General features: G+C 43.0%; 1 protein-coding gene across 4 annotated transcripts in view; it reads left to right on the forward strand.

Moving 5' to 3' along the window:
* LOC147240719 (RNA-binding motif, single-stranded-interacting protein 3) overlaps positions 1-26,452 on the forward strand; it is a 287,130-nt gene that overhangs the window by 73,036 nt on the left and 187,642 nt on the right. Inside the window, exon 1 of one of the 4 annotated variants that reach the window (XM_086194101.1) lies at positions 6,694-7,976. The exons of the other annotated variants lie outside the window; for them this stretch is intronic. Coding sequence (XP_086050227.1) covers positions 7,902-7,976 — 75 coding nt within the window. The 5' untranslated portion in view covers positions 6,694-7,901. Of the gene's footprint in view, positions 1-6,693; positions 7,977-26,452 lie in introns of those variants that run through there. 4 annotated transcript variants of the gene reach the window in all.

Genomic DNA, 26,452 nt, shown 5'->3' on the forward strand with positions numbered 1-26,452 from the left:
CCTTGGGTGCCCACGATTCTGTCACAGGTTGTACTTTGTTAGACCGCTGCAGACTCAGACCACCCACCAACAAGACCTGCTGGTTTGGAGATGCTTGGTCGTCCAGCCGTAACAATTCAGCCCTTGTCAAAGTGGCTTGGTTCCTTACGCTTGCGCATTTCCCCCTACTTTGTACTTTGCATTCCTTTTCCAAGAAAAAAGTAAATTCTATCTTCTTTAGCATGTGCTGAGGGTGAAAAGACTTACATCCAACTCTCACCAGGTCACAAACTCTGGTTAGAAAGAACTCGATCACTGAGGTTCTTCTCCAAGTCGCAATGCAATGCGACATTATGGAACGCACCGCTGCTCTGGTATTGGACCCCGCCAGCGCCGGGGAAAGAGCTTCACATGTCGGAGAGATGATACGAGTAGAGACATGGATCCTTGATGCTGCAGTGTCACTACTTAAGTATCAAAGCGGTACCAGACAAGACAGACTGTCGCTCGCTCGTTAAGAATCAAATTATCCACTTAAAACTTGTTACCTTAAACAAGACCTTATTAAAACAAAACATCAGGAAGCTTTCATTATAGTTTGTCTGTTTTTTGGGACATTCTTGTTGATTTCTTAAAGGATTTCACCTTTTGACTTTAATGAAAAAGTCAGCCATATTTAGACGTTTATGATGTTTGGGTTGCAGATGTGCATATAACAGAAGAGTTGCCACTTGTTAGGGATGAATACATAATCGTTATACCTCAGTAACCTATAATTTGCCGATTATTTACTCCATTTTCTTTTACTGACCATCTTCACACATGTCAGACTTCTTGCTCTGGAGAAACTGACGCACTGCAACAACTTAGCAATGTCTCAGAGATGGACGACAAATATGAGCATTATTCTGGAGGTTTGTCATTCAGGTCCAGATCATTTGTTTAAGGGGGGGGGGGAGAGAGACACTAGTGCAACATCGGTATTACTTATGCCAATGGACATGATACACTCTTGAGTGCTACGGTGAAGCTTCGGGAGAGCTCATGTTGCACATAGTTGGCTTTTTCACCTTTCACATGAGATCGGATTCATTTACTTCTCCAAAGAATGTTGATTTTGCATGTTTTGGCTCAGCACATCCGTATAGAAGGCATCCATTGTTTATGCTAAGACTCTCTGCATGTGCAGCACTTAATTCATTTTTATACTGAGATTTTCTTGGCATTGTCTCGTCCTCATCTTCATTTATGTAACTTTTCTGATTGGAGGCAGTAGGAGTCACAGAAGGACATGGCCGACTCTTATATGTTATATGGGGGTTAGCATAAGGCCGCTCGGGAAGTCTGGTCTGTGAGCTCTTCTCAAGTTTTCACCTTCTGTGTCAGAGCAGCCTTGACTTTTCTCTGATCTCGGAATTTCCTCACTGAGAAAATCAGACACACTCATAAGTGCCACAGCTGTAGACCCCCTTACTTCACACACACGCACACGCACACACGCGCACACACACACACACACACACACACACACACACACACACACACACACACACACAACTATATGTGAATCTGTGGGCCTCATTTCCCAGTACAACATCATTTGTATCAGCTCTGATCTTTTCCTAGAAACATGCTAATCAGGAAATTAGTCACCGGAATGACTTATATCCATTTCACATTTGTGAATAGTGATCTAGTGCAATTTACTCCATCCAGGTCTATTGCTTGACCCTGCCTGGGTAGCGAGGGGCTCTGTGAGTCAATTGTACACATGCATGTCTGGTTTCATATTTCCTTCCCATTAGGCCTGCGTTGCTCTCCTCTATGTTGTGATAGAAGCTAATGACTCACTGGAAATCTGCCTGCCTGGTGTTCATCAAATGTCTCATTGCAGGGCTGGTGGTCCAGAGTCAATCTGCCCTCTCTTTTCTTTTTTCTTTACCTTGTTATGAAGTAGTAGATAAACCGCCAAACCCAGGTAATTAGCCCATCAACAGTGAGAGGGAAAAAAAATGAGTTGAGCACCCTGCAATACCTACAGTACATCACTCTTAGTTGGAATGTGTTGTATTAGCTCAGCATGTCATCCATGAGTGTGCTGATAAGAATGTAATAAGATACTGCATGTAATAAGATAATGCATATGTGTGTGTGTGTGTGTGTGTGTGTGTGTGTGTGTGTATACACACACATATATATATATTATATATATATATATATTTATATATATAGGGAGGTTTGAGTGTTTAGATTTATAGTTGTGCGTCAGCCCAGCGTGGACCCTGTAGCCGACACGCGTGCGCGGCGCTGGTGCTATGGACGGATCACTCTGTAATTAAACTGCAGGAATGTTAGTTGGCCTCGGCACCACTGTGTTGAGTTCCGTTGTGTACTTCAAACAGTGGAACAGAGAAGAGCTGTTTGGAGTTGGAGCTATTAAATGTATCAAGTCCATTTACTTTAGCGTGGTTGTTTGAGCAGGAAACCTTTTTATTTGCAGACTGTGTAGAAGAAGCATGGACTAGAAGAAAGAAGTCAGCGTATACATGATTCTCTGTCTGATATGTCTGGTCGTAATTTTTGCTGGAGTTTTTTTTCTCTTTTCACTGGTTTAGATATGTTGTCAATGTAAACTGAATGCTACACGTTTGTTTCATGTCATCCTGTGTGGGACGAGGCTCTGTGTGGCATGATATGTAAATAAAGCCTCTGAGTCATTTATTCATTCGTACTGAAATAACTGCAACACCGGACGGATGAGAGGAAATGAGAGTCTGGCTGTTTGTATTTAGAACCACTGCATAAATGCCCGATTTTTATGATCATTACATTTTAAATAACTATTTTAGGCAACATGTAGTCACATTGCTGATATAATATTGTCAGTTCAGGCCAGTCTGGTCTTGTTAAATCTAGATTACAATTTTTGGAGATGAAAGCCTGAGTGAATGCAGATGACAGTAATTCAAAGCATTTTCAACTTGTGTGTCTGACTAAACGCCGGCATTATGATTTCTATTATGTGAGAACTTTTTTTTGTTCCAAATGCAATTTTCCATTGAGACAGTTTTATGATTTATTGCAACTGGCATTAAGACGTTGTACAGACATTGTTAATTAGATGATTATTTTAACTGCTCAGATCTGTTGCTTTCATATAGACGTCATTCAAGGGGAACCTTGAAATTAAGTATTTATGCATTTAGTTAACATTCGATCTCAAAGTTGACACTAATAAGTCTTAGCATGGTTTTATTTTTGTAACAGCAAAATCAGATTTTACTTTTATGACGATGTTACTCTTTCTTTGTTGAGGCGGTTCATAGAAACTTCATTTCTGATCCTCTGTGGGTTGGTACGCTGGTATGCAGGATGCACCCGTCTGCTCTTAATCGGAGTGATTATCAACACGTGTCCTCATATTGTTGTCATCTTTGTTATAATTCCAGATCCGCCACCCAAGCAGAGTATCTAGGATGCAGGATACGTGCAAATGTCAGTGTTGCGGCTGCATGTGCTCATTAATCGTGTGCTAGTTGGAATGGCAAAATACTCCAAATAGGGAAGCTGGTTAGTCATGCTGCATGAGTAGGCCTGAACCAAACACGTAAGCTGATCTTATGGTGCTTGGGTATCTCCCAGTGGAGCTGCTGCCAAAAAACATACGGGTTTTTCCAGGAATATCAGACCCCGCTTTTCCCCTCCTCCTCCTCCTCCTCCCACTCCTCCTACTCCCTTCATTCTTCCTCTCCCACCACTCTTTCCCTGGTGCTGCGCCAGCCCTCCCTCGAATTCCACGCATCTGTTCTTTTCTGGGAAACACCCAAGACAGGACAGTCTAGCAAACCACAGGAAACAAAGCCTGATACTTGTGACTTGCAGATTGTTGTGTAGATATGATCCCGGTGCTTTTTTCTGATTCTGTCTGGCTTTTAATAGAGATTCACTTTAAATAGAGATTTACTGATGTTGTCAGAGCAGCCAATGAACAAAAGGGCAGCTCCACTTCGGGACGCTAATATCTCTATGGATATTATTATCTTTAAACATCTCTCAGAAAGGCTTTCTTTTACTGCTGTATAAAGTTATTAAACTGTAATTTTACTGATCTGGTTAAATACGGACACTTTGTCTGACTCTCAGTTGCTCTGACCAGAGGCAAGTGACCTGATTTTTCTTCTCTATTTGTTGCCTCCTTCCTCTGATAGGAAGTGTAACTACTTGGCACTTTTCATGGGCATGATACATCATCAGCTGTCTTCCTGTTTCTCTATTTTAAAGTCATGTGAATGACTCACTCACGCTCTCAATTTAGAAAGCGTTTCAACAGGCATCAGAGGAAGACCTCAGAACAGAGCAGCAGATGGGTTCAGGTTTCTTTCACAAACATTTGTGACAGACCCGCTTGCATAACTTTGGGCAAATATTTGTTCCGAGACAACAATGGGCCACAGTTTTAGTTTCATCGCAACAAATCAGCCAAAATATCAGTGGTGGATTAAGACTTGTATAAGTCTCGGGCGGCCAATACTGTTATAGGGGAGCACTGAGCTTTTCCAGGCTGCAAGTAAACCAACTACTTCATAATACGGCCCAAGTATGAAAATTAGGCACCCATCAAATGCTGTTTCCAGCTAATGTAATTAAAAGCAACGTTGGGGGCATGTGAATTTTCAAAAAGTGTCAATCAAGAAGATCATTGAAAAAAAGTCAAAAAGTGTGTCAGAGGAAACGCTATCAGGGGTAGCCAGTGCCAGCCTGGACACAGCCCCTGCTGAAACAAGATACGGCTCTTTGCTCACTGGGAAGTTCACAGGCCTCACATCATCGTCCAGAGTGATACCGAACAAAGAGCTAGTGTCGTTTTCTTATTGCTTCTGGGTGGTATTCATATGTTTCACGCCAACCACAACACCACAGAGGTGACACCAAAATAAAAGCCGTTACATCAGCTTTGGAGAGAAACTCCCTTGGTGTTTCTGTCTTTCTATGAAACAGTTGGCTCCGTCTCCCTTTGACGTCAGTCTCCCTGATTCAGACCAGAGTGCTTCCATCACCACCAGAAAACACAAACATCCACAATCTTCCATGGAATGAGACATGTCACTGTAGTTTAATTACATCCAGCATTACTGAAGTGCAGCCAGAGTGCCTTCCTACTCATGAGAGAGGGTTGAATCTTCATGTCAGACCTGTCCTCCAGACAGACTCTAGTGTCTGCAGAGCTGAGATCAAGTTCTTTAGTTTCAAGAGTTAATTCCCTGCTCTTAATTCTTAATGGTTCAAACAGTTAATATTAATGCTTCAGCTGACCAGAGTCCATTCCACAGGATTTCTGTTTGAACTGATATTGGACTGTTTTCAGCCATAAGGGAACAAATACTTAATAATGTTACACATTTAAATGAAATGATTACACAGTAAAATTCAAGACTAATAAACTTGAAACTTGTTTTAAACATGACAAAACTTTGTCACGACAAAGTTTTTTTTCTTTTAAAAACTGATGCTGCATGAACAGCATTTCATTTCTAATTTCTCTCCAAATTTGTCTTCTTTTCTTATTAGTTCGAGGGTAATTTTCTGTAATCTCTCGGCAGTAAATTTTGTTTTACTGACAGGAACATTTTGATGCTTTTGGGTTTAATAGGTTAGTATTTCTGTCTCATGGGCTTAGACACGTGAGGCGCGTTCGTCTGCCATTTTCAGGCTCAGTTTCCAAACGTGTCTGGTCTTATTTTGTCTCTGTATCTCTCTTTTTATTATTCTCTCCATTAGCCTTTGTCTTTCTTACTGTCTTTTGTCTGCCTTTCCAGATGTGTATATGTGTCCAGTTGATCCAGAGGCCGTTGATCTGCTAATCCAGAATCAATATCAGTCTCATCCCTTTCCTACAAATAAAAGTGGCCTATCTGATAATTATATTTCCCTCTCCGTGTCTGTAGCAGCCTGGCCTTTCCCTCGATGCGTTGTTTTTGTCCCTAAGACTCTTCTGCTGGTATTGATTCGATCCGTCCACCTATACTGGGTCCTAGACACATAAGTCTTCTAAAATGAATATTGCTTTTACACCCCAATATCTATCAAGGTACTGAAAACAAATCCAGGCTTTGAAAACCGGTGAATTGGATTCTTTTTTCTTTTTTCTTTTTTTCCAAAATTCTGCATATCAGTCAAATCCTGAAAAGTTTCTTACATTATATTCTCAACACATAAAATATAAAAATAATGAAATGTGGAAACAAGTCATTTTATTTTTGGCTGCATGAAAACAGAGAACAAATAGTTGAGTTCCTTTTCCTGTAGGTGTGTGTAAATAAATGTTTTCTGATTCTTTAAAAAAAATTGAGCAATACACTTTTTTCTTTTATTTCTCCAGTTTTACAGTCAATTCAACCTAGTTTCTCAAGAGAAAACGTGTCTGTGTGAGTGAAGATACAATGTGTTCCAGGTGGTAGCTCCATGTGCAGCCAGTAGGGGGAATCGACTGCTCGTGCTGTCGCCATCCTCCTCTCGTCTCCAGTCCTCTCTTCCTCATCCATGCGTTCTCCCAGGTTGTGGAAACGCTGCAGCCCACTGGTCTGTGTCTGGATCCCTCTCGCACAGGGCTGCTCAAGACCCTCCTACCAGCTGGGCTGGGGAAGGAGGAGGCAGTCTGCTCTGCTCGCAGCCTAGGACGAGCCCCCTTTACAGCCCTGTCAGTGTGGAGGAGAGGGAGGGAGGGAGAGAGAGAGAGAGAGAGAGAGAGAGAGAGAGAGAGAGACCGAGTGATAGAGGGAGCGCACGCGAGAGAAAGAGAGAGCAACTGTGTGACAGAGGGAAAGAGAACGAGGCAGGCTGCTTAGAGGAGTGAGAGAGCCAATAAAGAAATAAGGAACACACATTACAAGAGCAGGAAGAGGGAGGATCGTGGACGAGGAGGGACTCTTTCTCTACTGGCCACCTGGGACACAGTCACTTGTCTTCTAGCTGGAACCCAGTGGATTGACTGAACAATCAGTGGATTATTTTAAACGCCACATCCTTTAGAAACTGGAATAATTCCTCTATTATCTGTCCTCTCGCTGGTTTGACCGGTGCAAACTCAGATTGATTCTCGTTTCTGCGCTCAGCTCTTGTGTTGTGATTCTGCTCCGTGCACAAAGTGCATCTGTTGGAAACCGGTGCTGAGGATATCTCCCTTCTGTCAAACAGGACTGCACAGCCGCCGTCGGATCAGACTACAGAGAGGAGAGAGAGTGTGTGAGTGTGAGAGAGGGGGAGAGAGAGAGCGAGAGAGAGAGAGAGCACGAGAGAGAGAGAGAGCGAGTCAGAACCACGGAGTATGTTTGAGAGAGAGGCAGATTAAAGCCCTGGCGAAAGTGAAACAGCTTAAATAGAGAAGTGAACCTTTACGTCCTCTCCCGTTTTCCTTTACCATCCCTTTCCTCCTCCTCTCCTCCTTCTCTTCCTCTCCCATTTTCCAACATTCACAGAACTGCCAGTGCTACTGCCACCTGCACCTCTTCTCTTTCCTCTTCATCCTCTACCTCACCCTTATCACACATTACTATCCGATCCTGACGGACCCTCTTGCTCTCTTGCATCAAGTACTTGTGGAAATATATCCATTCATCCAGCAGTGACTGAGACTGAGTCAGAATCCGCCGGATACTGTAGCTTCGGACCCTTGAGGCACCCTTCGTTAGGAGCTTCCCCATCAGAGGCAGACCTTCTCCCAGCTGTCGTCCAGCACACAGACCCTGCCTCCCCCCCACCCCCCCACCCCCCAAAGGACCGGCTGGCGACACAGTAGTGCGGACAGCAAAGAAAGGATTCAAACAACCCTTCCACTGCCTCTACCCTAGCTACTTGGCAGCTCCCGCCCCCCCTACCCCTCCCGTGTCACCATTCCCTGCTTCAGTGCTAAGGATTCCAGCTACATGGGCAAGCGATTGGAGCAGCAGCCAATGTACCCTCAGTACACCTACTACTACCCCCACTATCTCCAGACCAAGGTACGCCACTCTCCTGCTCTTCTTGCATTTGTCAAGCCTACTCATTTACTCCTCTCTCACCTCCCTCCCTTCCTTCCTTCCTCCCTCCCTCCCTCCTCCATCACCCCTAACTTCATCCACCTCTCATCCTTGAGTGGAGATGGGAGTTGATGGATAGCTGGCCTTGGTTGTGATGGCTTCACATGGCAGGTACCTTGCTAGAGTTTGGATGTCTATATCTGTGCATGTGTGTGTGTGTGTGTGTGTGTGTGTGTGTGTGTGTGTGTGTGTGTGTGTGTGTGTGTGTGTGTGCACGCACCCAGGATCAAGGATCAAGGCCGGAAGCTTTGGGTTATTGTTATTCCAGCACTAATGGATTGTTACTGGGAGCTGCCCAGTAACCTCCATCCATCGCTCACCTCCAAACTGATGAGCTCCTACTAACAGCTAACAATTGCAGGAATTAACGCTGTGCTGAATTCCAGTCATGTAATGAACAGGGGTTATTGTCAGCTGACAGCTCCTTTTGTGCTGTCAAACATTCAAAAATGTTTTAGAATTAGAATCCCAATTTAATTTGCCATTGCAGTGTTTTGAATTTGCCAGCTCAATCAGCCGCTGTTTAAAAGCTTCATTTCAGTTTTCTAATGGAGGCAAATTAAACCTTTAATTATGAAATTCTCATTCACTAACCAGGACAAATGTCTCATGGTAGCTCTTAACAAAGAGAGGACACAGGTTATGAACCTTTGTTTTATCCCCCCCGTGTTGATGGTGTGTACGGTCCTGACAGAGAGCAGACGTGGGGAAGGCTGCCTGTGTTTGCTCTAGCTGTAGCATGCATCAGCGCCTCTGGGATCGGAGCCCAGGCCTGTGCCCCGGTGGCTGCCAGGACACTGGCAGGGCACACTACCCAGACATCATCAAGAGATTAAAACGGCAGCCTTTCGGGGATTATTGTTTTTCTACCACATGTGTAACACTAATTTCTGTCCATTATTACGATCGAGTGATTGACAGAGAGGATTGAACGGCATGCAGAAGGTGTGTGTATTTCAGAAGTGTTGCGATGTGACAGTATTGATTTGAAAGATACGAGTGCTGCAAATGAAGCTGTGGATTTAGTCCTCTAATATTCCAAAATCTCTAAATGTGTTGGGAAATAAGTGCAGGCTTTGAAACTCGTTACTCTTTGTGTACTGACCCAATTGTGTCCAAAGCAGCTATGATTAAAAAAAAAAAAAGTTAAACAGCAGAAGACTTGCTTTTAATCACTGGGCAGATTATTAGGCTTATTCTTTCATCATCTTTTCTAATTTTGACAGGAAATCTTTCTATCTTTAAACTTAATTTCATTTAAATGCTCATTTAGTGTTCGTACGAGGTTTATTTAGTTGTATGTTAACATTGAGTTTTTCCAAACTAAGACTAAAAAGGCAATATCAAATAGGAATAAAAAGCAATGACTCACCAGCTTCTTTTACAGTAAGACCGCGGTGTAGCGGGACGGTCACAGGAGCATCGTAGTCAATGTAAACTGCTGTTATTACTATTGATGCATGGATACACTGATGAGAATTTATATTTATATATATTTTTTGATAGATAGCTAGATAGATAGATACATATCGATACATATATATAAAAGCTTGAACTTACAGTAATAGTTCTTAAGATACTTATTCCTGGTCCCTCTACACCACAATCATCCTACGTTTGACAGTCATTGCTTTTAATTATGATTTGATTCGCTTTGATATTGCCGAATATCAGATATTTTATTGTGAAGCATCCTGAAAAGAAGCAGCGTTACTATTTAGACTTTACATGGACCCACTCTTTATATATAAATAAATGCGATGAGGTAATAAGACTCAAGAAGGTAAAACAGCGTGGATGCATGGTGCTCTCCGTGATCACTGGCCGGTGGGCTTCCAGCAGGGTGGACCTGCCTGCAGCCCCACCTGGCAGTTCACTAGCTCTCCCCCTGATTTATAGTTTAATACATTTGTGCTGCTGCCATATGGCTTCCCTCTTCACCCCCCTTTCTCCCCTGCTCCTTCCATCATCCCCCTCTCCCTCCTTCCTCTCATATCTCTCAGAGTTGCTCATCTCAAGGGCCTCTCTGTCAGGGTATGCCCCTTCATTCTCCCCTCCCCTTCCCCTTTCACTTTTCCCTCTCTTCCTCCCTCCTCTGGCTCACGGCCTCCCTGCTCTGTAGCAACAGGGCCCCCTGCCTCCTTTGCCTATGCTGCAGTTCACTCCCAAGGTCAGCGCAGATCCGATCTTGCCATCGTCAGCGATTGATTTATCCTTGAGTGAGCCACTAGGGTCCTGTGTCATGCAAACAAGACCAATGGCGGGGGCGTGCGGAAAGAGCATCCGTTTCTGTTTATAAAGCAGTGGCCAGCATTCATATTCATTTTCATGGGTAGTTGGCATGACTGGTGGACTCGTAGGCTGATATGACAGAGGCACAGACGGGGTCAGGAGGAGGAAGGGAGGCGGGGAGTGTTGGTGAGAGGGCACTGGAGAGCTATCTCACGCTCTCATTAATGATCATTGATAGCTCGATTACAGGGAGGGGAGTAGGACCTTTGCTGGCAGGTTTATTCCACACAGTCGACAAAAATCACATGGTAGACACTTGTGCCTCGAGTGTGCACTCACACACACACAAAACCCTTTTCTGCATACTCAGATTTTAGGCATCAGTCTGGAATCACACATTCATTTTCATTGCTGCATTTCCAAGGTATGGCTTCATTCCCACAAGAGGTGTCGTGGGGGGGGGGGGGGGGGGGGGGCATAAATATTTTCTCTGGATGGCAAGAGGGAAGGGGAGGGAGGGGGGCATAAATCACATCAAAGTGCTGCCAGTCTCCTCCTTTGACTCCCATTTTGTGACACATATTTGAAATTCTATGCATATAAAATGTATAGAACATCTGTGCTCAGTTACTGGTAGATGACTTTATAGTAGATGAATGAGCTAAACGTTGTCTTTCAAGTTAGGATACAATGAGATGCCTTTTGTGTTTGGGGGTCCCCTCGTTCTCTTTGTATATGTAGATACTAATTTGATGGAGTTGTGTGAGTGCCAGTCAGCCCAGATTAGAATGTGAAAGTCAGAGAATGAGATGAAACAATAACATTTGGCTTTCTATTGATTAGTGCAGCGGGGCGTAGCATGTGCTTCTCTTTAGCTGAATTATTGATTCCTGAAAGAGGATTTGTGTGTGTCTGTGTGTGCACATGTGCGCTTGGCTTTTATATGAGGTTATGGCTTGGGGTGGGGGTTGGGGGGGGGTGGCAGGATGCTGTTCTATTGAGAGGATCCTTTAAAAGACCTATTTTTGTCTATCCCCCCTGCTGATAAGACAGTAGAGTCATTTGATAAAATTCAGCCTGTGTGTGTGTGTGTGTGTGTGTGTGTGTGTGTGTGTGTGTGTGTGTGTGTGTGTGTGTGTGTGTGTTTTTCCCATGTGATTGTGTCTGCATTCAATATCAGTGATAGATAATGGAATTGCATTACAAATGAATCGCAGTAAAATGTCTCACCTTGACCCTGGCTCCTCCCGTAAACTATGAGGAGAGCAATTACAGTACAGCTCACGGATCAATTATTATTTCATGACATAAGGTAGAATATCAATTTCTACTAAATGCATGCATTTTAGCATGTTTTTTTGTTTTTGTTTTTGTTTTGTTTTGGGGTTTTTTTGCATTGAAATGCATTCTTCCTCCCGATAAACTCTCCCAAAGCCCCTGCTGCTATTCCCTTTCCCGCCGCTGTTACAGTAAGATACCTGATACTATTGCACCCCTTGTGCTGATACACCGATAGCTCCGGTCATTACATGCCTGAAAGTCAGCCATCTCACACACACAAGGATGCACACACACACACACCCTGTTGTGCTTTGGCAGTGACCTGGGAGTGGGCCGGCGTCTGCTTTACAGCCAGACTACAGAACGTGAGAAGCAGAGAGGGGCAGATCTAGGTAGATTTAGCAGCGGCTAATGTCCCTGGCCTTAAGTAAACACCAGTCAATGGAGCCCTTTGAGAGGATCTGTGCCTGTGTCTGCCCCTGCCACAGGCACCATTTATAATATGACAGAATACTGTCTCATTTCCTAAATAGGGGAAGAGATGGAGAGAAGAGAGCAGAGTGTTGGATGTTATAGGCACAGAGGGAGGGGCCGCTTTAAAGCAGAGGAAAAGGGTTTGGTTACACGAGTTTGGGGTGATCCATTGTGCTACAGAAATAACAACAAAGCCATCTCAATCCTCCTTTAATGCCTCGATAGAGGAGAAAGAGAAACATTGAGACAACAAGGGAAAGACAGATATACATAGAACCGGAGAGCAGAGTAAAAAGGACCCGTTTGCAAAGTCTTTCATTAAATCAGTTGTGTAAAAACTCAGCTAGCAGCTTAGTCTTCTCTGTCTCTGCTGATGTGGATCTGCTTTGAAGAGTTGATCAAGGGCTTTTCAGGCCGGAAAAATACAAGTCTTTACTAAATCTCAGCCCTATTTTCTATCCTGGATGATATGTACTCATTAGTATGAAGGCTGTTGTAGTATAACTCATTTCCTGCTTGTAATTCTTGCTTCATGTCTCACGGCTGACTACCCAAAACCAAATGCTTTCCCTGCCTCCCTGTAAATGTTAACCCATCATGTGTTCTCCCTTAGATAGCTGAAATTGAAGGCTTTCGGATCACAAAGCAGCTTCAGTTTCAACTGCGCCCCTTTGCTACGGGGTAAGATTGCCGCTTGGGGTGTGAGAGATCTTGGGTTCACATTCCCCGACAAGCCCCCGACATGTCGTGTCTTTTGCAAATACTAAAGAAATGACAAGAGACGGATGTAGGGCAGCAAATAGATGGAGTTAATTCGTGGGACAGCCAAGGTGAACTAAATCCTCCATTCTCAACCAATCACTGAGCAGCCGAGCGTGTGGGAGGGGTGCAACACCACCGACTGGGTAGACAACTTACTTGCTTTAGCCTGTGTGTACATGCACAAACAGGCACATGCATTCTAGTAGGGGGACACTCTTAACCTCTCTCATCTATCAGCTGACAGCCCCTCCCCATCTGCACAGCCGTACAAGACGGTTGTGTGCGCCTTACTGCTCCTCATGCGCTACAAAGCTGGTTACTGTGGACTTGCACGCTGGCATCCACATCTCATTACAGCGCTCAAAATTGACATCCATTATTATTTTTAATTTCTAGAGGAACAAAGGAAGGACAAATTAGGTTGGATTGCTCATTTCTACCCATCAGGAGGAGCATAGTTGTTTTAAACTTCTGAGTACACAGGCGGTTATAAATGTAGCAGCAAGAAAATGCATGCGATTTTATTACCAGCGCATTTATGAGCACAGATGGTGTACGAGGGTGTGTGTGTGTGTGTGTGTTTGCCTGCGTGTGTGCAAATGAATGCAAGAGAGGTTTCATGTATGAGACTGAACGCAGGTCCCATTTTTATGTTGTATCCAAGTATCCTTGAGCAAGACCCTAAACAAAGTACCTGCTCACTCAGTGGAGTGCGTTGCCCCCACCCTCCTTCAAACAAAGCAATTTTGACCCAAAGTATGTTGGAGTTTGCCTATTTGGAAGCACACAAGAGAAAGAGGCTTGCAGAGGCATCGAGACGGAGACAGAAAAGATTGAGATTTCCTTCCAGATGAAACCAGACACATGATGTGCCCCTCAAACCCTCCACTGCAGCAGAACCTGCACATTCACTTGCTGTTCCTTTTTTTTTTTTTTGGTAACTTACATCCTCCTGTAAAAGCCCCCACCCGCCCATCTAAAAATGCCCTCTTTATAATTACTCTTTCCTTCCCTCTATGGCCGTTCATCCCTTTCCCTCTATTTCCGGGAGCCCCATGGTGTCTTGCCATCTGTGCAGGATGACCTGAGTGGCTGGAGACACAACTCCTGTGTCATAAATGTTACACATATCAACACAAAAAAGAACACGTGATACTGTAAAAGTTAAATACACCGACAATTGCAAAGCCTCTGGATTCTGGTCTGAGGAGTCGCTCTAAGTGTGTGTTTTCACCCTTTAGTGACATCCAGTTTGCTGTCCATCCTTAAATGAAGCAGCCAATTTATACTTCAACATGATGAATGAACTCAAAACACACATAGCTGTGATTCAAAATGAGGTGAATGTTACCTTTTTTGGCTCGATAAGGCAGAGAAAAGAGAGCACAGGAGAGGGCAGGAGAGGTGGTGAAGGATGTCAGGCTGTGAGTCACGTGCTGGAGGAGGGGGAGGGAGGAAGAGGTACAGTAACCTCATGTGAGACAGACAAGCTGTCAGAATGAGACGGGCTTTTGTTATCCCAGTGTAACTGAAGCTTTCGGCGTCTGCAGCCCTACCTTTGGCATGTCGGCTCACATGAAGAATGCTCAGGTTGCTAGCATAGCGATAAAGGCAGTGGAGGAGGAAAGGTAGGAGGAGGTGGAGGTGGCAGCTCCACTGACTCAGACTCAGCTGGCGTAATTGCTCCTGCATTTTTAATGAGAAGGCTGCTGCGTGCACTTTGAGGAGCAGTGTGCCAGAGGAGCCCTGCATGGCTCCTACTGCATCAGACTTTTTCCAACTTCCTGACCGGACCGGATTTATACATCATATCAAGACCTTAAATGTCTCATCCTTGCAATGAGTGATGCGACTTTAATGTGTTAACAGAATGAGGCGCGAATTCGTGAAGTGATCCTAAGACTACGTGCTGATTCTAATGGCACTCAGGGGACAGAAGAAGCCGTGCAGACTGTTTGCCAGTCTCATGTGTTTCTTCTTGATATTGAGTTGTTCATAGTCTGTGGTCTAAGCCTGTAATCAGACGCACATCAGGGCGATTGGTGTATTCCATGAAACTGTGTTTCTGCAACAGGATTGTTTGTCTGTATATACTCAATAAGTGGCCGACTACCAATAACTTGACTTTGACTCCAGTTTTTGAATGTTAATATTTTATACAGATTATTGTAACAATATTAGAACTGCTTTACGTCACAAATCTTTAGTTTTAGTTTTCAGCCGCCTGTCATTTTTCACACTCTCAAAACAACCTGTAAATAGAAATCAATTCACCACAACTTGACTTTTTCAAAGCAGTTTTACAACACGGAAAAGAAATTGCATGACTCTTAGCCGGTCCGTGCCATAAAAGCGTCAGGCTTTAGCGTCATGATATTTTTTTTTTCTAGGCTTTTTTTTTTTTTGGAGGGAATCAGAAAATGTATAAATGGCTGGTTAAACGGTCTATGTTGAGAAAACACTGAAAAATGAACCACAGCTGTCTCACCAAATGACGTCAAAGCCTAAGAAACGAAATCCGTTGCCAGTGCATATCACAAACTCGAGACTTTTGCATTTCATTTCCATTTTGGCTGCATAAACCAACGAGCTGGTGTCTTCACCTATTTAGATGTGGGAACCCCGAAGGAGACTCTCGCCACAGACATGCAAATGGTAGAGTAGACTCACCACTGTGATTACTGCAGGCAGCCCTGGTTGCTACCTCCTACATGCTACACATACTGGCTGCCTGCAACATTTACTCCACACTGCTGCATTAGTAGTGGCAAGCTGAATGAAAACACAGTGTCACGCATAGCTTGAAAATGGTTCCGGAAAAAGCCAATTCTGCCATGAATGAGGATAAGCAAATAGGCATGAGGGTTTGAATAGCTGCCAGTCCTGTCAGATTCCCTCCTCTCACCCAGCCACAATGAGCTCCTATACAAATAAGGATACGTGCACCAATTTAGTGCAGCAGATGAACCTTGCGAAGCCGTGTCGAGCAAGTGGGGGGATTACCGTGAGCAAACAGGCTTTTCTCCCGGCTTTATTTGAGTTAAATAACTCAAGCCGCCCTCTTAGATTTTGCCCCAATGGTTTCTTTGGCAGACCCCTCCAGTGCTCCAGCCGCCTCAACATGTGCATTAGTCAGCGTATGGAAAAACACTGAGTGGGACAGGTAGGCGGAATGAATTAGATTGCAAGGACAGTGATGCAGGCAGAAAGCAGAGCCGGTATGGTCGCAAACCAGGATTAATGGAAAGAAAGAGGATAAGAAAAGGCCGTAGGCATCATATGAGTCCAATTGAAGGAGAGATTTTTATTCTTCGCTGGTAATTAGTAGCACATAAACAGCCACTGGCAACAGAATTAAAATAGGCAGCATTATGATAAGTGGTGTCCATACAAGATGCCAGTTTTCCACCTTTTCAATAGTTAGTCATGTTACAGACAACCCCCCACAAACACACACACACACACACACACACACACACACACACACACACACACACACACACACACACACACAGGGCAAGGGTTCAGTTTGTTGCAAATGAGTACCTGGAAATAAGAAATGCATTAGGAGATTTGATGTAGAACACTAGTTTCCCCTGACACACACTCTTCCCACACAGGAAATGCTTGATCCTCTCTCCCGGTTCCCCTAAATTATTAAGGTCACCCACATTTGTCAGCGAAACGAATAGGAAGAGAGAGAGAGAGTGCGTGTGTGTGTGTGTGTATGTGAGAGAGGGCAATGCGTACAGGAATTCATCTGTTCAACAAAGACCAGCCTTATTTTCATTCAGATATGCAAATAAACTGCAGGTAAAAGTTTGTGGTAAATCAAATTTTAGGGTTTGAGTACTTTAGTGATTGTTAATGTCTTTTATCTTCCAGTATTTTTGTGTCCTTGGGCCTGCTCTCGCCTCTCTCGCCCTGTTTCCCTAAATTATTAAGGTCACCCATATTTGTGAGAGAAAATACAGGACTGACTGACTGTGTGTGTGTGAGAGGGAGAGAGAGTTGGAGAAGGAATTGTTGCTTTCAAGTAAGACTCGCCTTACTTTGTCTGCATTAAAATATGCAACAACAAAAAAATGGGTGTTTTGTTTTGAATTAATGCAAATGTTAGCATTTGACTACTTTTACAGTTGATGAATACGGATGTTTTTATTATCTTCTTTATTTTTTTTGTCCTTGGGCTCTTTATGAAAATGTTAGAAAACAGTAGCTTTGAAAACCAGTTAGCTACTAATTCCCTGGCTGCTTTCTCCCTCTGATTAGCTGTCTCCAGCACCCTGTGGAAGACTTGTATCCATTATTAATTTCTAGCCCCCAAAAACAACAGCTGCATGCTTGTGTAACCACCATATGTTGTGCTTCTCTCAACATATTGGGGAGGAATCGTGCTGTATAGGGATTTTAGATCAACCCATAGAGATCAGTAACAAGCCCCGTGCACAAATTCTGCACTCCAATCATTTCTAAATGTTGTTGTTTTTCTGGCTGTCGTCAGGAAATACAGTAGAAACTTGCGGGAGGCAGCGAGAACTTTAACTACATTGGGTAATTAACCATGGCGGTGCCTTTACCGAGTATTTTCGGATGGTCCAGCACCACTGGAACTGTCAGAGGGACGGGGAGGGAAGAGGGTCACATTAGGATTCAGCCGATAAAGCAATAAAGCCTTGTAGGAGCTGCAGTCGGCACCATTCAGAGCAGATTCTGTGTCCTCAGCACTTTGTGCCTGCAATTAATCACTAAGCTGACATTACCCCACCTTCCTGCAAACATTGGATAAACACTCTGGCAATGGTGAAGCAACTACCGCTGGTGGAAGAAGACTATTGGCGCTTGCTCTTTGAAAATATTTGGGAACTCTGCGCCCCGCTTGTGCAGAATCCCTGATCTCTTTAGTTATAGATGACAATTTAACAGCCAGTCGGCCTCTGCTCCTTCCTTCTGAGGACGGCTTGGTCTCACGGCTGATGTGTTGCGGCGTTAACTAGTGCGCCGCATCTGTTTAAACCCGTGTGTGTGTGTGTTTTGCATTGCACATTTCTCTGCTGGTGTGACTACTCGGCAGTTGCCACAGCGATTTGTGAAATGGGAAGCCTTTGAGCCTGTTGAGGCTTTATTAAGAGGATGGCTGGCAGTCTGTGCTGTATTGTTACCATAGTGATAGTAGTGTATGTGTGTGTGTGTGTGTGTGTGTGTGTGTGTGTGTGTGTGTGTGTGTGTGTGTGTGTGTGTGTGTGTGTGTGTGTGTGCACGCGCGCGCGCGCACGCAAGCTTACCTAGACCATTGTTTGATTGTAGGTCGGGCTAAGTCTCTGTAGAGTAACCGCTGTAACGTGACTGTAGGTGGGGTTCCTGTTGGCAGTTATTTTTGATTTAATTCCAAAAACCGAAATTCTTGAAAGCGATAGTTCAACCTCTTATAAAGTAAAGCCACAGATTTTCCCTTCTCTGCTATGATATTTATCCATCTAGATTTAGTGTGAGTTACGGAATTATTTTGGCGATATCAGCCATATAAATGTCTGTCTCCTCTGGAATGGAACAATGGAACTGTATGGCTTTTGTCTTATAGTGCTCAACGCACTTCAAAAAAACCCTCAAAAAACTCAGCAGTATTGTCTCTTCTTTCCATAAGTCATGGCCTCATTTTTCAAGATAATTCACAGACTTTGTTGTGAGCGTTTTTCTTTAGACCCCCCCCCCCCCCCCCCACCCCCACAGTTTTTGACATGAAACTGCTCACAGCTAAGTCTGCGGATTATCTTGAGTTACAAGATCATGATTCCTGGAAAGAAACATTGCTATATAGAGGAAAATTCTGTAGTTTTACTTTTATTATTGTAAGGTGTCCTTTTAAACTCAGGTTATTTATACCTTATTTATTTGTATTGTCACCCATAGCAACGTTGTCTGTCTGTCTGATGACAATCTTTTGGGCTGTAGCGCTGAAATATTAGGCTGCCCCTGAGACTGAAAATCGACTAAATATATCATTTACATTATTGCTTGATTTTAAGGGTTTCTTCTTTACATTATTCATAAAGTTTAAAACTCCTTATACTTGACAAACGAGGGAGGGTTCACGTACGTACAATCCATGTACACACTGACCCACATTATCATGCGCATACATAACAGCCCGGGAGGAAACGTGAGAAAGTCAGACGTTTATCGTTGAGGAAAGAGGCAGGAGGGCTGAATGTGAGGAAGGGTGGGAGCCCCGTCGAGTTCACGGAGTTCACTGGAGGGGACTGACACATAGTTCACCCTCTTCTCCCTCTCTGTAAACCATGCTTGATCTGAATAATTTATCTCATATAATCTCTCTATCTCATTCACTCTCTCTCTCACACACACACACACATACACGTACACACGTACACATGCAATTATCTTTCTCGCGCTCTACACTCTCTCACACACACACACACACACACATATATACACGGAGTAAAAAACACACGCGCATGCCTCAAGGAATTGGGTCCTGGGGCTGGTGTGGAGTGAGCAAGCTGGAATCTGCACACAGAGAAACCTGATAGGCTTTGCTGTGCCAAACACATGAGGTCACCCTGACTGATCCTGCTGCCAGCCAGCCAGCCTCCCTCCCTCCCTCCCTCCACTGCTGCCGCCACTGCCAGATGAAAACCTCCTATCTGTGACAAATCAACTGCAGAACTTAGAGAATCTCAATCTCATCTCAGCTCATGTGTTCAGAAGAATAGTAAAGCATTCATACTTGAGCATGCAAACTTAAAAGAAAGAAGGACAGAAAAGGCCATTAATCCATGCAGAGAAAAAAAAATTGACCTATATTGATGCCATTTCAAGGCTGTAGTCATTATGACCACGGGAGAAAATGGATGATGTCAACATATAGCCAAAACGTCAGCGTAGGAGTTTATGGACGTTACAGCGGAAAACTGCTGTTCGTGTCTCAGAGCTAAAGATGGAGTTTTAAAAATCACTCACATCAACTGCTCATTTTAACTTAAACCATGACGTTTTTGTTTTTTTTGTCTAAATCTCGCCAGTCATCAACCGTAGCACTGAGACTATCGACTGAACAAGTTCACTTGGTCTGAAAGCTGCAATCATTCAAAAACAAAAAAAAAACCCAAAACAAAACAGACAAAAAAACAGCAAGAGTCGAATTCAGTTTTTGCAAAAAGAAGTCAGATCAGAGAGAAATCAGTGGTAACAATGACGCTACTGACTCTTGCATTGATTGATTACCTCAGTAAACATTTTCCTGATGAGTTTGATTCATGGTCTCAGTAGCTTATTTCAGGTCTTCTTCACTGCAACATTTTGTAAATTATCCATTCCATTTCAAGTTAAAAGAACAAGAAAGCAGGGTATGCTTTGTACAAGCATTTCATATATTCACCTTTGAATGAAGATAACTGTCTGATTGTTTGACTTCATTTTATTTCATTGATTTCATTACAGACAATGAACAATTTATGGTCAAAAATAGGAGAAAAAAATACAATAATCTTAATGAACTGGAACAGAAGTCACAATGTTAAGTGGTTTTCAATCTGGGAACCCATCCGCGCGGTCTACGACTTAGCCTCTGGGTACAAGGGCCAGTGTTTCGGGGTTCTGGTGTATCCAGCAGATATCCGGACCAAGACTTGCTTGGTCTGTATCGCATCTGTAGTTGTTCACAGAGAGTTGATAGATGACAAATACAAGTGGTTTGTTTCAAATGTAGCCAGTTTTCCCTCAGTTGACAGTATAAAATCATCACGACAGCTTTGTGAAATCATCAGACAGACATTTTTCCAAACTTGAATTTCAGCCGATGCGCTCCGTGTCTTTTCCGCTCCACACGGACTGTTTACATGGACCCAACCGGGGCCGGCGGCGCCAACGTGATTGGTCAAAGTTACTCAAACAGAAAACGGAAACCTGACATTTTCTCCCTTGCCTACAGATTCTGCATATAAATACAGAATCTGTTTGTAGAGATTAAGTGATTTCAAGCAATATAACCCACTTTTGAACATTCATAGCCCATGTTTGTGTGTGTGTTTAGGCTTTATGGAGACATGATCTACTCTTGGATGTTTTTCCAGGAAAGAAACAAAATAGAATAACCCCCAAGCAAAAAAAAGAAAAAAGAAAAAAAAAGAAACCTTGCCCCTGAAAGTCCATAAATGCTGCAGCATATATCTGTGATATAGCTAGTTTGTTGTTCACTGTGCAAAAACAGTACACTCTGCAACCTCTCCAAGTTGATGTGTATGAAAGGTTGGAATCTTAAAATGGAAAATGTGTAACAACGGTAAGCTCTAGAGGGTTGACTTTTATCCCTAACAGGCCTTTGAAACACCCACCCAAACCCAAACAATACTGTCAACTCAAAGCACTGCTCTCAAAAGGACCCTAAACATATGTTCTTTAGATCTCAGCTCATGTTCTCTTGTCACACAAGTGAACAACACGGACACCCACTTTCAATCAGTCCCACATATAGACATGCATATGCATACGGATGCAAACGCACTGGCCCACATTTCCTCTCGTTTACGCGCACACACTTAAACAAACTTCACCACCCCCACACAAAACAACACAACGGTCACCTCTCACTCCCACGCATCTCATGTTCTCTCCGCATTATGCTAAAATGGACACACATAATTGCAACGGCGAGGTTTGTTGTTTTTGTTGGCAGTTGTCAACAGCCCTCGTGATGTCTCAGACAGAGGTGATCATTGTTGCAGGAAACCACAAATCTACATCACAGCACTCACAAATATGCTGTGTTCTGTGAGGTCCCATTGTCCAGATGGATCGGTGTGTTTTTCCAGGCAAAATAAACAGTCGTTTGAGTAATTATATCATTACAGTAGGTCATATGTTTTTGACATATTTTTCATACGAGCAATCAAAAAAGGTCATTGAAAATGCTCAGGTAAAGCAAGAGTGATGGAAAGAGATGCTGTAAAACTGTGCTAGAGCTAAAAGAGAGAGAATTCAACTCTATGAAAATACAATCAAGCTAAATGATGTCAGCTACCATGCCTTGGATACCGTTATATTTCTCTGCTATCTGTCTTGCGTGTGTAATGACAAGGTTAACGAGTGTTAGCTGGCACGTCACGGACCAAAACAGAGTTACAAAATAACCTTTGAACCTTTTTTGCTTTCAACAAATATCATTGATTGGATCTGTTGTGTCAGTATGTATATATGTGTGTGTGTGTGTGTGTGTGTGTGTGTGTGTGTGTGTGTGTGTGTGTGTGTTTGTGCCTGTTGTTCTAAAAATGGACAGATTTTACTTAAATTCCTTCATTTAGTGTTGAATAGTAGAGTTTTGTGCTCTAGAAATGATCTTGATCAGTGATCCAGAAACGTTATGCGTGTGTGTGTCCATCCATCTATTTATCGATTTATCTATCTATCTATACACACACACACACACACACACACACACACACACACACACACACACACACACACACACATAATGTTTCTGGATTTCTGATCAAGATAATTTCAATATGTATATATGTGTGTGTGTGTGTGTGTGTGTGTGTGTATGTGTCATCACATTCGGGAAAGACCACTTATTAAAAGACGTGCTGCAGCACGTGTCTTTCTAGTAGTGTAACCGTGTCCCTCTGAGACAGGCCCTGTGGTAAAATGGGATGAAATGAAGCGTGGAGGGAAGTCTGGGCATGCGAGACAGCTACACTTGTAGTAACACCACCATACCAGTGCTGTCATTCTAAGACCACGACTAAAACACTGTAATGACTTTGGAGCTGCCAATATCGATGTAATGAGAAATTCTCAAGGTACCACTGGCGTTTCACCATGACACAGTAAAGGAGCTCAACATGCCTTTGTTTTGCTTCTTGTAACCATGGCATCTCCATGATGCTGTTTCACATGTTGTTGTTTTTACTCTCAGCAACCCTGAATAACCTTCCTTAAGGAGCGGACCTCTACAAGTCATTTGAGGTTGGGGAAGTTTTAAATAAAGCTGTGGCTTGTGGCGGTTTAGCTGATTTTATATGCTTTGTGTATGCTAGCCCAGGAACAGTCTGTGGCTAGCAGGAGCTCCACTGATCATGTGGCGACCAGTGCCTATAGCTAGCTAAATATGAAGCTGAAACCAAAGAATGTGATGGTAAACAGCAGCTGACAGTCTATGTAAAGATCTCTACCTCGTTGCGTACATGCGGATGGCCGAGTGTTAAGGTAGAGCTCAAACAGATCACCCCAACCGTAAAAACACCAGCCTGTAATTGAAATTAAATACTCTCCACCAGTTTTCTTGTTGTCATTCAGTCATTTAATAAGACTTCATACATTTATTTCAGTTAATTGAAGTTCAGAAAGAACCTCTTTACGGCCCTATTTATTATAATATTGCTCTCATTTGCACACAAATTGCAAACGTGATTTCACAAAGATATCCTCTATGTTGTGCACTTTATTTTCCCTTCTCTCTTTCTCTGAAGCTTTCTCTTTAGCAGCTCTGTTGTGGGTAAGAGCGGGCGAGTTAATGGAGAACGTCAAACCAGCTTGTAGCTCTGCCTTGGCTCTGACCCGTGCAGATTGTGGAGTGACCCCAGCGGTGCTGCCCTCAGCCTGCAGTGTGGAATCCAATCTCCTCGGCGGGATGTGGTGCATGTTTTAGCAGTCGGGTTTGATAATTTTACCCCACCCCCTCACCTTCTCCAAAGTGTCGATCATTGGTCCAATAAAACCTGGCATGTTTTCTCCTGTGATGACCGAGGTTAGAAGAGTATTTGGCTCACAGGCAGCGCTTGTACATTTGTTTAATCACATTAGACCTCCTCTGCTCTTTGACTGACTGGATGAAGACAGGAACATTTAAAGCTTTGACATATCTTTTTGAAAAGCAGTTAAAAGTTAGGCGAGGTGGTCTTGGTGTCTTGTCGGCTCTTCTCCTTGACTTTGTCCCTGAGTGAAATCCGTGCTCTTCTCAACAGGTGTCACTCCTATTAATCTTAGCAGGACTGGTATTTCTTGAGTTTTTCCATACTCATAGATACTGTAGATACAAGAGGACATTTAAAGCAAGCTTTGTGTGATTCATATTTCTGTTTAATTTTAATCCTCTTCAAGGGATTGTAAATACAGTATGGAGATCCTGACTCCGCCTCCACTGACTAGATCATGTTTTTGGTTCCATTTTGTCTGTTTGTTAGCAGGATTACGCAAAAACTACAAGGACCCTTTTGCACCCAATTTGTTGAAGAGGGCCAAGGAAGACTCCATTATGAGTTAAGACCCTAACTTTTCTCTGAACTAGCCAGCAGGACTAGTGAGTTGCAGATTGCATTAGTTTTTTTAATTTCAAACCATATTTTCCTGAAACATAAATCGCTTGAGTCCGAATGGTGAACATCTTTAGATTTGAGCCACTGTTTTAACAAGTTTTGGATTTTCTTACAAAATCATCAGCACGGGTTGGGCCATGCACGTGCAACCAGGGGGGTCAATTCCCCACAATATAAATTGTATAATTGGAAAAAATATGCATTAGCCACAGGGACTACAGTAGCTGTAGAGAATTCATACTAGCCATTGACTAGCAGGCTAGTGGGCCAGCTTTAAGATTGAACTCTCCATTACATTTTTGAACAGATTGGTTTAACTTTTGTAAATTGGGTTTGGCTGACTTCACCTTACATGCTCAGTGAGTGCACTCTTTAAAATACTTTTAATCAGGTTCGTTGTCAGGTGTTTTTTTTTTCATGTTGATTGAAAGTCAGAAATTCACCAGGTTCCTCCATGATGTGTAATGTGACTGCTGATGTATTCATTAATCCTTGTAATCAGTTGCAGCAGCTACACTCACTAACACCTTATTAGGATTTTTGCCTCCTTGCTAGCATGTCCGCCGCCCGTGCTGTGGTTGTGGGTACAGTGTATTGTGGTTCTTGTCTACACAAAAGCATTGGTTAAGAAAAGGCTCAGGATACAAATTATATCCATATTTATGAAAGTAACTGCTGTTTCTATCAAATAACAATCACACACACTCGCAGGTTGTATGTTAGTACACCTTTTTAGGAGTTAATGAGCTGATTGAAGTGAACAAACTTAAATCCACAGCTAATCAATAGAAATATGTGCTACACTGAATATTTGAATTACAATTAAATCAATAGTACTACATTATACTTAAATTATCATTTTAGATTCAGCACCCCTGAGGAGAGATGATTTTTATCATCTTAAGATATCTGCCCTCATCGTGGTGGTTACAGATTACACTTCTTACAATTACAAGGCAGGGAAGGAGAAATCGATGGACACAGTGAAGTGGCATTGTTAAGGCATTTTGAGAGGAACTGAAATCACACGGGTCGAGATGGCATAGGTTGTTTAATGAGTCATCCAGCAGCAGAGCCTCTCCACGCCTATTTGTTTCCTCTCCATTCGGGGCCTTTCGCCATCCTCATTGGTGGTAATTGCCTGGAACATAGCGGCAATGACACAGCTACCCCACCTCATGCTGAGATGCATTAGTGGTGATTTAAATGTGGCGCAGGCCGAAACTGCACCCCTGTAATTCGATAAAAGTGAATGCGGGGAATTATGGGAAGAGGGAAGAATGGAGGGCAGTGGACTCAAGAAGCAGTTTGAGAGTGGATCGTCAGCAGCCTCCCAAGGTGAAAAGCATCGGTTGAAGGACTTTTATTTTCCCTATCGCTTCCTTTGTCTTTTTCCCTATGCCACATAGACGCACTACCTTTTCAGCACCTTTCAGATGGGGCTTTGCAACGCATCTCTGCTGTTTAACACTTCAATACTCAAGTCAATCTGGTTTCTTGTTAAAATGAAGAAAAAAAAAGAAGATCATGTAGAGTATTGGAAGAAATGTGTGCAGCGAAGAGTTTACAAAGAAAATTAGAACTCACAATGTCACCTAAATGGAAATGTTTGAAAGATTGTTGAAAGAATGCAGAACAGAGTGAGTGTTTATCACCTGAAGGTTATAATCAGACATCTGCCACCTGCTGAGCAACTTCAGTCTAATTCTACTGATGTCTGATAGTTAACTCTGTTGCGTGTTCCATGATGGCTGGCAACTTGAGAATTCAACGTTATTAGACGGAAACAGAGAAACGATTAGGAAAAATGGGGAATAGTAAGATGGGGAATGTTTCGATGAGTAAAGACACAGTTGTTGGAGCTCTGAGCCGACGTAGCAAAGGCAAAAATGCGTGTGCTTATTTAAATTTATCCCAAGGGAAGAGTTACATATGTATATAAAAGATAATATCACTTTGGCAACTTTAATGTGATTTTACCCCTAAAATCTTTATTGAGATGTGTGATTTTATAGCACTTTTTAATAGCAAGTATTATTGTAATGCTTTTATGAAATTTCCTTTGAGGAACAGGTTCGGATAATATGAGGAACACCTTTGATTTTAGCAAGGTTTATTTGCAACATTTCCTCAATAATACCTCATTTAAAAATGCGCACACAAGAAGAAAAAAAAATAAAATACTATGCCGATGATGGTGCCATTTGTAAGGTCGTCTATTGCCTTTGACTTTATCCTCAGTGACTCTGTCTTTTCTGCAGGTGTCAGTCCTATAAATGGTGCCCCCTCCCATTTATGTAGGATCTGATACAA

Source organism: Aulostomus chinensis, chromosome 22, assembly GCF_037954235.1.
Source record: "Aulostomus chinensis isolate RoL2024-O1b breed Wild chromosome 22, RoL_Achi_v1.0, whole genome shotgun sequence".
NCBI classification, from domain to species: Eukaryota; Metazoa; Chordata; class Actinopteri; order Syngnathiformes; family Aulostomidae; genus Aulostomus; species Aulostomus chinensis.